General features: G+C 36.4%; 1 protein-coding gene across 1 annotated transcript; it reads right to left on the bottom strand.

Annotated features, from left to right (window-relative positions):
* Positions 1 to 9,291: 9,291 nt before the first annotated feature.
* LOC113048425 (gastrula zinc finger protein XlCGF8.2DB-like) lies at positions 9,292 to 16,715 on the bottom strand. Its single transcript, XM_026210229.1, has 3 exons — positions 16,659 to 16,715; positions 15,885 to 16,041; positions 9,292 to 10,538 (listed from the first exon to the last, which is right to left on the bottom strand). The coding sequence occupies exons 2-3, from the start codon at positions 15,967 to 15,969 to the stop codon at positions 9,775 to 9,777; spliced, it is 849 nt and encodes a 282-aa protein (XP_026066014.1). The 5' UTR covers positions 15,970 to 16,041; positions 16,659 to 16,715; the 3' UTR covers positions 9,292 to 9,774.
* Positions 16,716 to 16,922: the final 207 nt, after the last annotated feature.

Below are 16,922 nucleotides of genomic sequence, written 5' to 3'. Positions count from 1 at the left end.
TTACAATATTTATATATTACAATATACTCCCCAAAAAAGTAACTAATTTTGTTACTTAGTTACTTTTTATGGAAAGTAATATCATGTTACTTTTGCGTTACTTTTCAGTTACTTTTTCTTACCTGGCTGAGGCTTGATCTCTCTCAGGTCTTACACGTGTTTTTTTTTGACTGAGAAGTTATTGTACTAGTGTTTAAAGCCGTAATATATTCAACAACAGCCTTTACAAGTCAAGCACCTTCATTTTCTTTTAAAAACACATAGGCTATATATTGAAAAATAATATAGAATAATATTATATCCGGAGAACTTCCTGATCCCATAGCTATGCATGCTATATCAAAGATCAATAAACATTACAGATTATGGAAAGTAATGTGTTTTTTACTTTTGTGTGGGTAAACTATATAAAGTGAAATCACTATCCATTGTAATAATAAGGAGTGTAATACTTGTTGCCATTATGAAATAAGTTATATCAGGGTAAAAGACATATCTTAAACATTTAAAATGTTTTATTAACTTATTATAGGACAATAAGATGATACTTGAGAACAAACATCACCACCAATTAAACAGATCTGTCAGCATTCTATTATGTGTCCTTAAAACAAAATTATTTTATGCAAAAAAAAAAAAAAGTCCAGATCACTTCTGCAATACAATGCAAAAAAATGTATTGTCAATTTAATGTTAGAGTATTATCTTAATAAGAGTTCATTACTTCATCTGGGTTTTATTTTCAAAGTAACGATTGTAGCGCAACAGGAGTAGTTTCTCAAAACGCTGTTCTGTGAGACGGTTCCTATTTGGGGTGAGGATGAGACTTCCAATACTAAACAGCTTCTCAACTGGTGCACTCGAAGGTGTTGCTGTGTTGGCTTTTAAGAAGATCTTCAAAATCCTGGGGAAATCATGTAAATTTTCCATATTTGCTGATTTCAGGTATTCACATATCTCCACGTCCACAGTAATTGTTTGGTCGTCATGTTGATTCTTCACTTAAGGAAATGCAAAGAAGTCATTTTCATGGTATCTGCTTTCAGGAGACTGCAGTGGCTCTTTCTGTGGTATCTCAATAGTGAGAGCACGACACTGTGCTGCCAGAATCATCTTGATGTTGTCTTTTCTTGTTTCATCCCTCAACCCAATTTTGGCAGGGTTACCGCAGCAATCAAAGCTTCATCGCTGTCAAGGGTGGAGCTAAACCGTGTCTTGATAGCCTGCAAGAGAATTTTAGATAGGTTACACAGTTAATACACTAATAGACATGAATTCATACCAGAATAATGTGTAAAAAATAGAGTTAAAAGTAGAATTAAACTTAACGACACGCAAACATATTGACTTGAAAGCACTGACACACACTATTCTATGAGAACTGAACTGAGCTGAATGATGACATCACTGTTTTTTCCAGAACTGCTTTATAGCTACAGTATATTGAACTCATTTCATAGTTGATGAACTACACTATTATACTGAACCAAACAAAATAAACACTGAACTGATTTGAACTGTCTAATGATTGTTTACTATTTTCTTTTTAGAGCTGCTTTGCAGCTAAATTGAATTCTGTTTGCATTATTGAATCATTATTTTCCTGTTATCCCTGTAAATCTGCTTTGAAACAATCTATATTGTATAAAGTGCTATACAAATAAAAGTGACTTCACATTAAATAAAACTACATTAAATAATAAAAATAATAATAATAAGACCATATTGAACAGAATTACCTGAACTATGTGGTCTGGGAGGTCAGCCATCATATGAGAGAGGCCCTCTTTCAGTGCCAAGATTTTTGTCATCAGGATTTCAAGGGTAGGTTGAAGGGTGCCATAGAAACATTGATCTTCACCTTGAAGTATATCCAGTGCCATACAGACAGGCTTCAGAACCTTGCAGTATTCTTTAATGAACTGGTACTATCTCTCTGTAATGCATCTGATGTCCAGGCGAGTGCAAAGTTGATTGAGGTCCACTAAGGGCATGTTTATGACTAAGTAAACAAGTGAAGTGAAGCTAAGTGCATCATAAAACGAGTTCCACCTTGTAGTTGAAGGGACCAGCAACTTTCTTTTGCTAAATTCTTCCAGGCTCTCTGATGCCACAGTTGATCGACTAACTTTTGACCACAAGGCTGAACATTTTCCAGTTGCACTTCCGTACACTGCTTTGCAATCTCCCTTCGCCGTCAAAAATTTAACTATGTCGTTCGAGCATATAAGGTTAAGGGTGTGCAATGCACACCGGTGATGTGGAGGGAAAACATACTGTTCGCTGGACTCAACGTCATCTCGTAAAACTGTGTGCAAGTCCGTAAATATGACCTCGTCTTCATCATTCTCTGTTTCATTATCATCGTCAGCTTGAAACATTCTGAAAGCTTTGACAAAGTTCGAAGCATTGTCAGTGACCGTGGCAGTTATCTTACCACAAAGAGCATATGAGCTGTGAATTTGCTCCAGCTCCGCTGCGATGGTATCGTACGTGTGTCTCCCACGAAATCGTCTGCAGGCGATTGCAGCTTTTTTCCGATGCAGAGTAGCAGGATCTATCCAGTGTACTAATTCCCAGAAAACTTTTATTCTGAGCAGTCCACAGATCTGCAGTGGTTGAAACATATTCCAAGTTGGCAAAAGTTTTCTTTAGTTCGGTCTCCATTTCCATATATGCATTATCCAAAAAGCTTGCAAAGGTTTTACAATTGGGCAGCACGCCTCCCAGCCTTTTCCCTGTCACAGAGATTTTGCTGATGATTTTTCTAAATGTGGGCGCCTCCACAGTGGACAGCGGCTGCATCTCCTCAACAATAAAAGCAGCAACCAATTTGTTGAGTTCAGTGGAACTAATTGTTTTACTTGGTGATGATTAACTGAAATCAAGCTTTTGTTGTTTAGCTTGAGGCGGGGTGGATGTATCATTCGGCGCTCTCTCTTCCAATTCTGTAGTGCTGTGCTTTGCATGCAGATGTTTTTTTTAATTTGAGGTGGTGTTTTTTGCAGTTGACAAGAGCTTTTCACCAACACATAATTTACACTTAACGATTATTCCCTTCTCCTTTTCTTCGACGACTTCAAAATAATGAGAATACTTCCGTCGCAGTAATGTAACGCTCTGGCCTGCCATCTCCGTTCCTGACTAGAGTTTGTTCCCGCGCAGGACGCGCACGTATCTGTGTTCTACGTGACTACGTTCATTTTAATTCAGTACTTTTTTCTTCTTTTTTTATGCAAATTAATTAAACTGAAAAGTAACTCGCATTACATTTTTAAAAAAGTAACTCAAATATTAATGTGTATATTTATAAAGTAATGCATTATTTTACTCGTTACTCCAGAAAAGTAATTTTATTACGTAACGCATTACCCCCAACACTGATTATAATTATACAAATACAGGGCTATTGTTAACAAAAATTTTATAAGACAAAATGGAAACTTCAATTGTTAATGCCAAGAATTACCCTGACTGGGCAAGTCAACCAAGCAGATTGACTTGTTAACTGCTAAGTGAATGGGTCATCTGAAAAAGAAAAAATCACCCCGAAAGATTACTCACTGTGGTATCAGAAACAAAATGTTATCAAATAATTTTTTGCAAATGTTTTGCAACCAGGTAATGATCGTTATATGTTTTCTTTTTAGAAAATACATTTTTCACTGGCAGAAGTGAGCGCAACCAGAGGATTGAGCAACTTTGACAGGACCCCTGGAATTGTGTGCACTCATTTCTAATTATTATGCTGCCTTCAAGTACCTGGAGGAAATAGTCACTCTGGACAATCAGAATGAAATTCATGTAATTTGCCTACATTATGTTATACTGCCTCAAATCAACATGCACCAGGAACTGTCCTGGAGAAATGGGGCCAGCACCTTCTCTTCTCTTAGGGAAACCTTTCTCCATTCTTTCTATTCTAAAAAAAGAAAAAAAAAGAAAAATTTTTATCCAAAATTTTGAGACACTGCCCCTGATATATACAGTCCTGCTCACCATTATTGGTACCCCTTCATTTTTTTGCAGAAACTATACAATATCTTCAGGAATAAATAAAAATGTACAAAAAATTATATCATCAGAATTTTTTATTTGGAGGTCCGAAGTATTAAAACAAAGAACATTGTTTTTCAACTTGCATGTAGTAATTTCAAAGAAGAAACCCCCCAAAATTGCAGGGGCAGCAATAAAGGCACCCTTCCTTAATATTTGGTTGCACACCCTTACCCTGCAATGACATCCTCCAAATTTTTGGGGGACAGAAGCTCCACTGCACTTCACTAAAACCCACCCTTTACACGTCTCTTTGGAACAACGTCACTGTGACGAGTGAGGCGGGGCAGAGGGACGTGGGAACGAGGAGTGAGGCCAGGTGCAGCTCATCTCCAATCACTACACCTGGCCTCACTCCTTGTTCCCACGCACCTCGGCCCCGCCCCACTCGTCACAGTCACGCACATCATTTCTCTAACAAAGAGAAGTTATAAGAAAACTGTAAAGAAATGAATCACTGGAACTAGCACGATCAGAAAACGAACACGATAAAAGTGGCCGTTTGTTTGCATGCTTTGTTAAATATATAAATCCTAAAATATCAATGTTTTACTATAATGTTATACATTGACCATAATGAATTTAAAATTAGTCACAAAGAAATAAAATGGTATGAATATAGATAGCCTGCTTATTCAATATAGTCTGTTTTTGTTTATTTGAAGTCACAATAGCCTATATACATCACATTCAGAAAGATTGATCATTGACCAGTGCTACTCTATAACCCACCCTTAACACAAATCTATGAAGCAAACATCATACAACCCCACCATTTCACCAGTGAGGTGAAAAAAAATGATTAAAATTAAGTATGTTAACTAACTAAAGACTCCATTAATAAAAAAATGATATACCAATAATTTACAGTACAAATAGCCATTTATTCATTTGTGTCAGCATGCTAAATCAAACTAATATTTATCATTATTTCATTTAAAAATCAAACACACTTACACATTCAATCGCAGTGGTCCAGTATCAACAAAGACAGAACAAATATGAAAACAAATAAATAAATGCTTATAATCATATATGATTTGTACAAGATCTTAAAGTGGTGTTGGGTATTTCCATAAGCAGATATATCATATATAATGGTGATGGATAGCATAAATAGTATTTAGCTTCACATAAAATACAGTGTCATATGGTGGTCAAATCCCATTGGGCCGCAAACGTAAGTTAATTCAGATATTTGCTGGTGTTTGAAAGTGAGTTTTGACATTTAATTGTTTTAAATGTCTTAAATGTTAATGTTAGCTGTTAGCTTGACATGAAAATGACTTGGACATCAATGAACTGCTTTTACTGTTTCCATGAGTTGTTTTGTTTCTCTTTTACACCATTCAAATATGAATCGCAGAACTGGTAAAGGGGTGGTTACACTAGCCATTGAACGTGCCAAATTATTTCGGATACCGCTGCGAATATGGTCCTCATTCAGATGTACCATCGGTTCCTGTTTCCATTGACACTGCGAACCATGCAGCTTCTTTTTATATTATCTTTTAAATATGTATTATATAAAATAGGATGCTGCGCTACGGCTAAAATTATCACTTCCTTCAATTTGTAATTTCTGTACAGAGAGGTCATGCAGTATCGATAATCTACTGGTCACACGACTTCACGTGATGCGAATTCGCAGGTCAGAGTTCACCAAACTTGAACTTTCGAACGCAGCGAAATGTGAAATTTTTCGCATGAGCCTGCATTTCCGGTCTGACGCTTTCGCATGCGTATGAATGGAAGTCAATGGAACAAAAAGTGCAGTGTGACTTCCCCTTAAAATCCAAAACAACAAACAAAATATTCTACTTAATAAAAACATAATCCCTACTTGACCTACGGAAAAAGTAAAGAAAATAAATTAGGATGGACTTCCCGACTTCCTGTTTACAGCAATCACAGGCATTCTAAAACACCACCTCAGTTATGAACCTGGTAATATTTACATTATTTATAATGAAATCAAAGGGCACCACCTTTTCAAACAAATTGACAAAAAAAAAACCTAATGGGGCAAATTAAAAGACTGATAAGAAAAGAAATAAACACATTATTTTGAAAAATAAAATCACTCAACACCTTATTATAGAAGCTTTTTCTACTACACATAGATTCATCTCAAACACCCGCCAACATCCTAAGAGTATTTCAAGTGACGTCAGCAGGTGTGTCCATGTATGTCCTATTAGGGGGTTATATAAGTTTAGAACAACTTAAAAGTGAATAATTGAAGACTTTAATAATTATACCTTTAAGACAAGTAAATGACTTTTCTTCAGTCAAGTGAAGTGTGGCCAAGTATGGTGACCCATACTCAGAATTTGTACTCTGCATTTAACCCATCCACGGTAGTGGACACACACCCACAGAAACTGTGAACACACACCCGGAGCAGTGGGCAGCCACATTGCTGTGACACACGGGGAGCAGTAGTGGGTTCGGTGCCATGCTCAATGGTCTCACCTCAGTCATTCACTTCCCCCCACTGACAATTCTAGAACCCGCAACATTTCTGTCACGATCTCTAGCTGGAGTGCCTGTGAGCTTCATTAGAGGGCACTCCATTCCAGACTCATTATTCATTTCCCATAATCCTTTGCCAGGACTCATCAATTGCAATTACCTGTTTCTCATCACCTCATCAGTATTGCACTATAAAGGTTGCACACATCCACACAGACTTTGCTGATTATTGTTTAGCCTTGTACTCCGTTTTCTAGTCTTGTTGTTCTGACCCTAGCCTATTTATCTCGCCTCTGATCTTTTGCTGCTTGCCTTTATCGATTGCCTGTTGAAGTGAAGAGCCGTGACATACAACCATACTCATACTGACCCATACTCAGAATTCGTGCTCTGCATTTAACCCATCCAAAGTGTGCACACACAACAGTGAACACACACCCTGAGCAGTGGACAGCCATTTATGCTGCGGTGCCTGGGGAGTAGTTGGGTGTTCAGTGACTTGCTCAAGGACACCCAAGTCGTGGAATTGCCGGCCCAAGACTCGAACCCACAACCTTAAGGGTAGGAGTCAAACTCTTTAACCACTAGGCAACACCTTCCCCATGACTTTTGGATTATTCTTTTGCCTTGCCCTCTGGACATTGTTTGCTGGTATACAACCTTTGCCTGTCTGACTATGCCCTTTGTTTCAATAAAGCTGCAATTGGATCCAACCTTGCCTACAACAGTAGTTCCCAAAGTGGGGGTCGCGACCCCCTGGGGAGCGGGGGGTCGCGAGATGATTTACAGAAACTTTTTTTTTTTTTTATGTTAATGCGAGATGGTGAAAAAAAAGTCCGAAATACACATTTAGGTCTTTATTCTATTACACTTTGTCTGTTTGCGTCTATAGATTTCGCATAAATTCAACAAAAGTTAGCGTTGTAAATCATCCTGCCGATCCGCGATCTCTGTCTGAACGGCTGGAAAGCTCTCTCTTCACTGTACAATGCTGTCAGATCCAAATATGGTCATTTCCTTTTTATCAGCAACAAATCGCCAAAGTAAAAGGGCTGAATGCGCAATCTCATTTGCTGATGATAAATCTTTAAAGCCCGTTTTCTCAAAATGACCTTTCTCTCATACTCCAAGTACGAAATCTCCACTTTAGTAGCACCTATATACACCAAACTGTCCAGTCTTGTACCTAGTTATAATGGAGACATTTACAGAGGGATTTGTAAATATATTATTCCTAGCCTGATTTATATAACATTTTATTACAAAAAACATGGCGAAAATCATTTTTTAAGGCTATTGATAGTATATTCTGATTTACAGGATAACAAAAGTAGATATCCATAAATCCCTCTGTAATTTTCCCCATCTAATATGTGAGCACAATGAAAAAATAATTTTTAATCTGGATTTATCCAGATCACTTTCATAAGTATTTCCCTGAAGGAGACGCTCCCGACCAATATGACTGGACAAGGTCACCATTTAATGTAACCACGGCAAATCATCTGGCGTCAGATATGGAAGATGCGCTGATAGAACTTTCAACCGATCGAACCCTGAGGACGGCATTTGACGGCAAGACGCTGGATGAGTTCTGGGTTTCTGTCGCGCTGGAATATCCACAGTTGTCGAAAGCCGCGTTGGATGTCCTCATGCAATTTGGCTCAACGTATTTATGTGAAAAGACATTCTCCGCGCTGACTTACATTAAGAATAAACACAGGTTACGGCTTAAGGTGGAAGATGATCTGCGGGTGGCGATCTCCAAAGTTAAACCTAGAATGGCCCTGCTTTGCTCCGCTCACAGCGCCCATCCATCAAATTAGGCGTTTTTTTTTATTATTATTATTCACAATTTAGCACATATTACACAAACAATGCAATCTCACACACACACAAAAACAAACAAAAAAAAAAAAAAAACATCAAAAAGAGTACTAAGGCCCATATAGATTGGAACTCTTGCAGTATTGAATGCTGTTTACTTGTAATCTTAAAAATGAAATTAAAATTATAAAAATATAAAATTATCTGCTCCACCCATTGACCAAATCTTGGTCCTCATTGGGAAATCCATACATGTATGTAAGGCGTTTTTTCTGAATACAAAGTAAGTTATTGTTGTATGCTTGTTATAGGCAGCTTGTTCCTATTCTGTCTGTAAGCATTTCACAGTTATGGATGTATTTGTTTTTGTCCATAATTTGTTAATAAAATAGCCTGGCTTAAAGATTGTATTCCTTTTTGTTTTAGCTCTGTCAGTATGTAACCAAATCGCAAATCATCACAAGAAGGAAACAAATTGGGGGGGGGGGGGGGGGTCGCGGGTCGTCAGCAATCTAATATTGGGGGTCGCGGTCTGAAAAGTTTGGGAACCCCTGGCCTACAAGACCCTGATTGTAACAATTTCGGGTTACAAGTCAGAGTCTCTAATCATTACTGCCCTAGTGTGAAGCCTCATGTGTAGGGAAGGGTGTCGTTTACATTTTATCAATACCGATACAAATTGATACTTTAATCGATACTGTTAGGTGCAAAAAGATATGAGGTTGTTGAAAATTTTAATTTATGTTATTAGTGCTGAACTTGACAGTCAGTTATTTTTCTATTTGTGTTTTATTTCATCAACATTAAATGAATAGTTTGCACAAAATGTGTCATCATTTACTCACTCTCAAATCTGAATGAGTTTCTTCTTCTGTTGTACATCAGTTATTTTGAAGAACGTGGGAAACTAAACAGTTGCTGGTCCCCAGTCAGTGGGGACCAGCAATTCTTTGCTTAACCACATTCTTCAAAATATATTATTTTGTGTTCAGCACAAGAATAAATACACATTTATACATGTTTGGTACAACATGACTGAGTAAATAATGACAGAATTAAAAGATAAAACAACGTAAGTATCAATATCAGTATCGTTTGTCCAGCGTACGGAATCGACCCAATTCGGTCCAAAAAAATACCAGTTCTCAGTACCCATCCCTAATCATGTGACAGTTAATTTTTATTTGGATCGGAAACTCTGTGAGTCACTCCGTGACCGCATGTAAAAGTTCTCAAGTAAATATCAAGGTTTGTTTTGTCTCTTTTTCCAGTTTTCCACAGTGAAGCACAATGAATTATTTTTTTTCTGATATGAGTTATTACATGATCCTTACAGTGCTTCCTTTCTGTGAAACTTTTTACTGATGACAAATTCATTTTATCGAATGATACCTTATATGGTTATTTAGTAATTTTTTACATCTGAAACTGTTGGCAGTTGGAATATTTCTCTCCACTGTGAATTTTCATGTGGTCTTTAAGAGTTTGTTTACGTGTAAAACTCTTTCCACACTGTTGGCAGTTGTATGGCTTCTCTCCAGTGTGAATTCTTATGTGGGCTTTAAGAGTATATTGACGTGTAAAACTCTTTCCACACTGAGGGCATGTGTAAGGCTTCTCTCCAGTGTGAATTCTCATGTGGACCTCAAGGTCTGATTTTCGAATGAAACCCCTTCCACACAGTTTGCAGGTGTGAGGCTTTTCTCCAGTATGAATCATCATGTGCCTTTGAAGGGTTGCTTTTATAACAAAACTTTTTCCACACAGTTTGCAGGTGTAAGGCTTTTCTCCAGTGTGAATCCTCATGTGGATTTCAAGGTTTCCTTTTAAATTGAAACTCCTTCCACACTGTTGGCAGGGGTATAGCTTCTCTCCTGTGTGAATTTTAATGTGGGCATTAAGAGTTTGTTTATGTTTGAAACCCTTTCCACATTTAGAGCATTTGTAAGGCTTTTCTCCAGTGTGAATCCTCACATGAACTTCAAGGTTTCTTTTTTCAGTAAATATTTTTCCACAATGTTGGCAGGTGAATTTACTTCTTGCTCCGGTTTTCTGAGCTCTTTTTCCTGTAGTCTTTTTATTCTGTGAGAAACTAAAATTTTCTCTGGTTTTGAAATCATGATGTTCTTTGTCTTCCATTTCATCCAGTGCTTGACTCTCTTTTTTCAGTGACATCAGGTCTAAAGCAGAAAGAGACCAATATAATTATTTTAATGACACAAAGCAAGATATGTAAATCATCAAAATCAACAAAATGATTGTTAAACACTACCAACTAAGCTACTGAAATAAGTGTTGCCTGTAATGCCTATAGTGAACTCTTCACTTTCTTTAGAAAATATCCCAAATACTTTTAAAGCAGGCATTTATCAGACCCCATATGAAAAAGCTCAACTCAGAAGGACTGGTTAATTACAGACATATCTCACATTTGCCAAAATATTTTCCTCTCCTCTATGATTTTAGAAGATAAACTTTTTGGAGAGAAAATGTATTTTATCAGTCGATAAATGTTTCAATCAGGATTTAATCCCCATTGTAGTACAGAGACTGTGCATATAAAAGCTATTAATTAATTTTTTTGCACATATTCATGTGCTACATGTTTTTCATCAGGTGCTATTAAACATTATGACAAAAAAATGCCATGACATTCACTTATTTTATTTTTTTTGCCATTTCTGGACAAGAATTAGCATGGTTTAACTCTTTCGGTTAACATTGCGTATATCTGACCGCTACAACTTTTCTTGTGTAAATCAAGACACATCTCATCAATTACAGGTATGGAGTGCCACATGGATCAATGTCAAGTCTTCTTTTTATGTTTGTAAGTTTCCCCTGTGGGTCCCAATTGTTTTACAACAATTTATTTTAAAGGCAATTCAATTATGATGCAATTTCAATATTTCCTTTCTCTTTGGGGTCTTACAAGCTCTTGGTGCATAAATAAGATCTGTAAAGATGCAAAGACTAAAGTCTCAAATCCAAAGAGATATTCTTTATGAAATTTAAGTCAACCACTCCTACCAAAAACGCATCCTCCTAACACCCCGCCACGTCTACATCACAATGTGAAAAGATTTGCATAACACTGCATAATGAGTAGCCTATTGTCTGTTTCTATAAAGTGACAATCTGACAGTCTGGCACTTCTGACTCACAGTCTGTATGTTTTCATATTTAAATAATTTGCCACTGATGATTCAAATGTGAGTTTTGAGTAGTGTAGAGTAGGCTTGTTGTTTGTCGTTTCTCAAATGATAAATGCAAAAATGTTTTTATGTTTATGCTAAGCAATATGCAACGCATAAAAATACAATAAGTCATTCTAAAAAGTAATTATTTCCCCACAGGATGCGACAAATGCCTCATTTGCAATGGGTTTTATTGTTTTTGTCTTGTCGCGACAGGGCACACAGCATCACAGTATGGTAAGGGGCATAACATTTCACACTGGATAGTTGGCCAATGAGCACACACATGGCTTTTCAGAAAAAATAATAATCAATTCATTTCAGAAAGGCAGGCCATAGGGGAGCAGAAATTGATATGTAATATAATAGATGATTTTTTTTAGCATTTTAGCTATTTAAAGATATTAAATGTTTTGTTTACATGGCACCACGGTTGGGAAACAGTGGCCTATAGTGTATGATCCACTAAATGTATAGCAAATAAATGTATGAAATCTATTTTTTTTTATCTTATAAATATGCCACTGGAAGCTTCTAGGGTTGTTTTTATGAGTAAATGTTACTTCTGCATCTGAAAATGCATAACGGGAGGCAATTTGGTCAGTTAAAAAGATTTTATTATTTATTAAAAACGTTGCTACTAATCTTTCACATGCCCAAGACTTTGATAAAAAGAAAAAAAAATCCAGCAACAATTACTTTTAAATAGAAAATAAGTCTTTTTTTTTTTTTTTTTCAAATCAGTGACATCATTTATTAACTTGGCAATTAAAGAGTTAAAATCTTGGATTTAAAAAAAAAAAAACATTTGTTAGTTTTGATCAGGACTGAAGATGATTAACAGATTTATGCAAAAAAATAAAATAAATGAATCTGATACATTTTTACAGTAGTTTAATTGAGTGGATGTTTTCATCCCGAACATATCGAAAGGGTAGTGAATTTGAACAATGCACAAGGGTTAAATTTGTCATATTCTTCAGTCTCTTAAACTTTAACAAAACCTTTAACTTTTAGTTTTGAATCTCACTGGGTCTCTTGGGAGAAGTAGATCAGACTTGCTTTGTGCTGCAAGGATTGTGATTGGCTGTTCGCCAGTGATGTCAGACATTCATGTGCATGCGCTCCACAAACTCAGGACCAAAGCCTGAGTTGACAAAGAAAGTTGATGAACAGCGTCATGGTACCAACAAAGCTGGATTGGAGAGGTTTGGTTGTGTCAACCCAAAACTAATCCTGTAACTCTGAATTTGTTCAGCTACCATCATGGTACAGGCCCCAGGTCCTGTTCTTTTAAATGGGCCTGGCCCTCCATCCCTCCCCTTTTTTGCCTCCGCTCCACCACCCTCCTGAATTTCTTGGGTTTGGTTTGTTTGGGCATCAGGAGCCACCATATGACGTATGTACCGGATGTTGGTGAATTTATTCTGTTCTAGTCAAGTCTGTTCTCATCTCATCTCGTCAAGTCTTGTTTGGATTACACCTTGTAAATAAACTGCACTTGGGTTCATCTAAGCCTGCCGCCAGTCGAATACTCATTACAGGAATAGTGATATGACCGCAACCAAAATATTATCAAACACTACGATGCAGGCTCCATTCTTTGTGAAAGATGGTTAAAAAGGGTCACAGAAAACAAAAACTTTGAAAAATTATATACGACCCACCAAATCGCAGATGTCACTTAGCACAGGACTAATTTTATCAGAGGACATATTTCGGCGAAATATTTTAGGTCATTTGCGGGGGAATTTTTACTCCACAAATTACAGACATGGCTGATTGAATTAGATTACACCAGATAATACTAATGGGTGGTGTTGGCGCAGTGGACAAGACACATGCCTTTGGTGTGAGAGACCCGGGTTCGAATCCACTGTGAGACACCAATGTGTCCCTGAGCAAGACACTTAACCCCTAGTTGCTCCAGAGTCATGTGACCTCTGACATATATAGCAATTGTAAGTCGCTTTGGATAAAAGCGTCAGCTAAATGAATAAATGTAATGTAAATGTAATTCTATGTGAACAGGGCTAAAGAATCAATTCTGCTGTTTTTCTCATGAACAGTGATCTCTGGCAGTTTAATATAATGTATAATGCAGGGGACAGGGGCTTAACAGAGTGTGCCGCTTACTTAAAGTGGCAGCATGATCATCTCTTCCTATTTACTACTATTTTAACGCGAAATAAAACACATGACCATCTCGTGCCTCATGTAATCGCTCAATCAGTGTTTCATGGAAAGACATCAGTAAAACAGCTTATAAACAAAATGTCCTGTACCAGTCTCTCTTTTTTTTTTTTTTTTACCATATACCAATTATTTTCCCTTAGGTAAGTCATCAGAGTCTACAGGTTGTTAGTTCACTATAAATGAAGTCTGGAGAAGAGCATTTTGAAATTTAAGACCTATATACTAATTACATTTTATTTTACTTTGTTAGTGATGTCTTATTATTTGATGTTTAAATAAATATTTTAGGAAATGTGTTATAAGAAGCAGTGTAAATGAATATTTCAACAATAAATATAACTTAATAAAAAGTTAATTTAAAAACTGCATTATGTGCAATTCACATGTTTGCATACATTTGTAAGTTGAGTGTTCCTTTTTACATTTAATTGCTAATTATTTTTTAAAATGTAAGTTTGGGTTCTGTTGTTAACTGTAACTTTGTAGGCTAGTAGGCCTAATGTAAAAGGGCTCATTAGAGCATAACCCTAGGTAGATTTTTATCCATAAGAAAATTTGAATTATAATTTATTTAAAGAAAGAGCTATTTGTTCAGTAAACTATTGTTTAATAATAAAAAAAATTGTTAAAGTTTTTTCCCCCTGCTGTACCGAACCATTTTGTTTGTCTACTATTACACCCCTAGAGAAAAACCTATGCAAAATCCGATCCGAGCACTCCGACTCAAACAAATTAAGAAATTGAATTTCAAACCACAAATGAACGTACCACGGATTTGTAAAAAAGATTTAATGTGACTTACTAAATATGATCAGACTCCAATTTGCTATGTAGAAAAATCAGATCTGACAAGGCTTTTGTAGCCAGACAACAAACAAGAGACTGATCTGAAGTGTCAACGTCATTAAAAGCTTTCTGTCGAAACCGTTCCTTATCGTTTGGCCCCCGTCTGTGGAAAAGCGGCTATACAGTCCCTCGAGAAAAACGCGATTATGCAATCTCGTGATTTAATGCATAATCAGCCAAGTGCCGCATATTTATGCGGGGGTCGCAATTTTTCAAATACGCCGTACTTTCGCCGCATAAGTTGACGATTTCAGGAAGCAAAATATGCGGAGGTAGCATGATTTCATAATAATAATAATTTTTGTTGCAAAAAAGTAACATATATCTTAGCAGAAAGTTGAAAAATGTTCACACAAGTAAATCGCCATTATTTTCCAATGGCAACCTTATGAAGTGATGTAATTGCGCGACGTGAACATCATCTGTGAACCCCGCGGTGAAACCAGGGTGAAGGATGCAAATCATTCTCATCCGCCAACAAAAATAAGTGCAAAAGACTGCGCAAAGGAGTTACCCGGTGTGTTACATGACAGTGGGGGCAAATTGTTTTGAGAGAGGGATGAGGATGAGGATGGCAAATGATAGGCCAGTGTTAGAGGCTACGCAGTTAGATTTCATTTTCACAGTGGACTGTTGTAGTTTCATTCAGAAGTTGATGCACCTCTACAGTTGTAAGATTGTACTTCTTTGTTCACAGAATACAGAAAACTAAATTCGAATTTTGTGCTTAAATAGGATTCAAATTCAAATTATATTCAAATTTAAAATGCATAACTTAAGTTAGAAGAGTTTTTGGCTTTTCTCCCGAGGCCACAAGAGGTTGCATCGAGCATAAGATAACATGACTATCTGTGGAAAAAGTGCTAAAATAAGGTGTTTAAAATTATGTTTATAAACCAATTATAATTAAGTTGCTTAAAAAATTTAAACAAAACAGCATCATGCATGTTTTCATAGTTTAATACAAAGAGCTGAAAGCCAATCACATGGAGTACACTTTTCATTTAAAAACACGAGTTGCAGTGGGATGGGGTATTTACATTCAGGTATGTGTTAGTATGGCACTTTTGGGGACGAGTTGAATAAAAATAAAACAAATGTCAAGTGAAAACAATTGTCATTGTTTGCTTCATGTAAAATATTAGACTGTTTTCAAATTAAAAGTAGATAATGGATTTAATGTTATGCAAAACAATTGTTTTGTTGGCTACTTCTGTATTTTCATCTCTATGTCAGTAGGGCTGGACATTAAAATGAGCGAGGTCAACTATGAGGATGAAAACTAACCTGTTTGTTCCTCAGTGTATTCTTGTTTGACTCTGAATGTTTCTTCAATCCTCACATCTTCACTCTCCTCTTTAATAAACATCATCTTTATAAAAGTTTCTCACGTGGATCTTGGCTGCTTCACCAGGAGTTTGTGTGTGTTTTCAGCCACTTCGTCCTGTTTAAGTAAAGAATAATTAAAAGAAAGTTAAATAATTCCTAACTAAATCTCTGGATGCGTCTAATTCATCTCCGTTGTTCAGTCTGCGAACTAGTTAGGGAGTCCCAAAGTCCCAAAACACTCAAAACTAGCAATATCATATCCAAAAGAAGAACTCAACTTTAAATAAATTTAATATTTATTCTAATTCTTTTGTTGCTGGTTTGTCATGACAAATGTTTGTTTGGTGTTCTCGTTGCATTATAACACGGTTTTGAGCAGCGGTGATTCGAGCGATTCAATCAGTTGATCATTTGATTCAATTGACTCGTAGTTTCGAACAGCTCGGCTTCTGCCATCACTACTTGGCAGTGATTGAATTCGTGCTCAAAATAAAACGATGCACTATACAGGAAGCGAAATGAGACTAGCCTACACTTGTCAATCATGTGGACGCCCTTTACTTTCACAAAATTACTCTCAATAATGTTACATTGCGCACTTAATTGTGCATTCGTTGGTGAACAATTTTTCTTTTCTTTTCTTACATCGCTTGTAAAAAAAATTATAATAAAAGAAAACCTTCCAGAACGGTTTGTATCGATGTAAACATTAAAAATGTCTAAAACACAAACCTTCCTTTGGTCGAAACACAACAGATTCAGGATAGCGGCGCAGCCTTATGACGTTACCTCACCAGATCAAAATAAAAGTCCTGTATATATATATATATATATAACGTTTTGAGCCCATAAATGTCCAAATAATGCATCAGTGAAAGAACACGAAGTAAAATTCTGTCTTAAATACAAATCAGTAATGTTTGAGTGTAGAGTCCATTAATGATATTGTTTATAAAATAATGGTTAATCAGCTTCTGGAAAAGAGATACAGGGCAA

The sequence above is a fragment of the Carassius auratus genome, chromosome 29 (genome assembly GCF_003368295.1).
Source record: "Carassius auratus strain Wakin chromosome 29, ASM336829v1, whole genome shotgun sequence".
NCBI classification, from domain to species: domain Eukaryota; kingdom Metazoa; phylum Chordata; class Actinopteri; order Cypriniformes; family Cyprinidae; genus Carassius; species Carassius auratus.
Note: the sequence above shows the minus strand (reverse complement) of the source record. Positions and strands in the feature narration are given on the sequence as shown.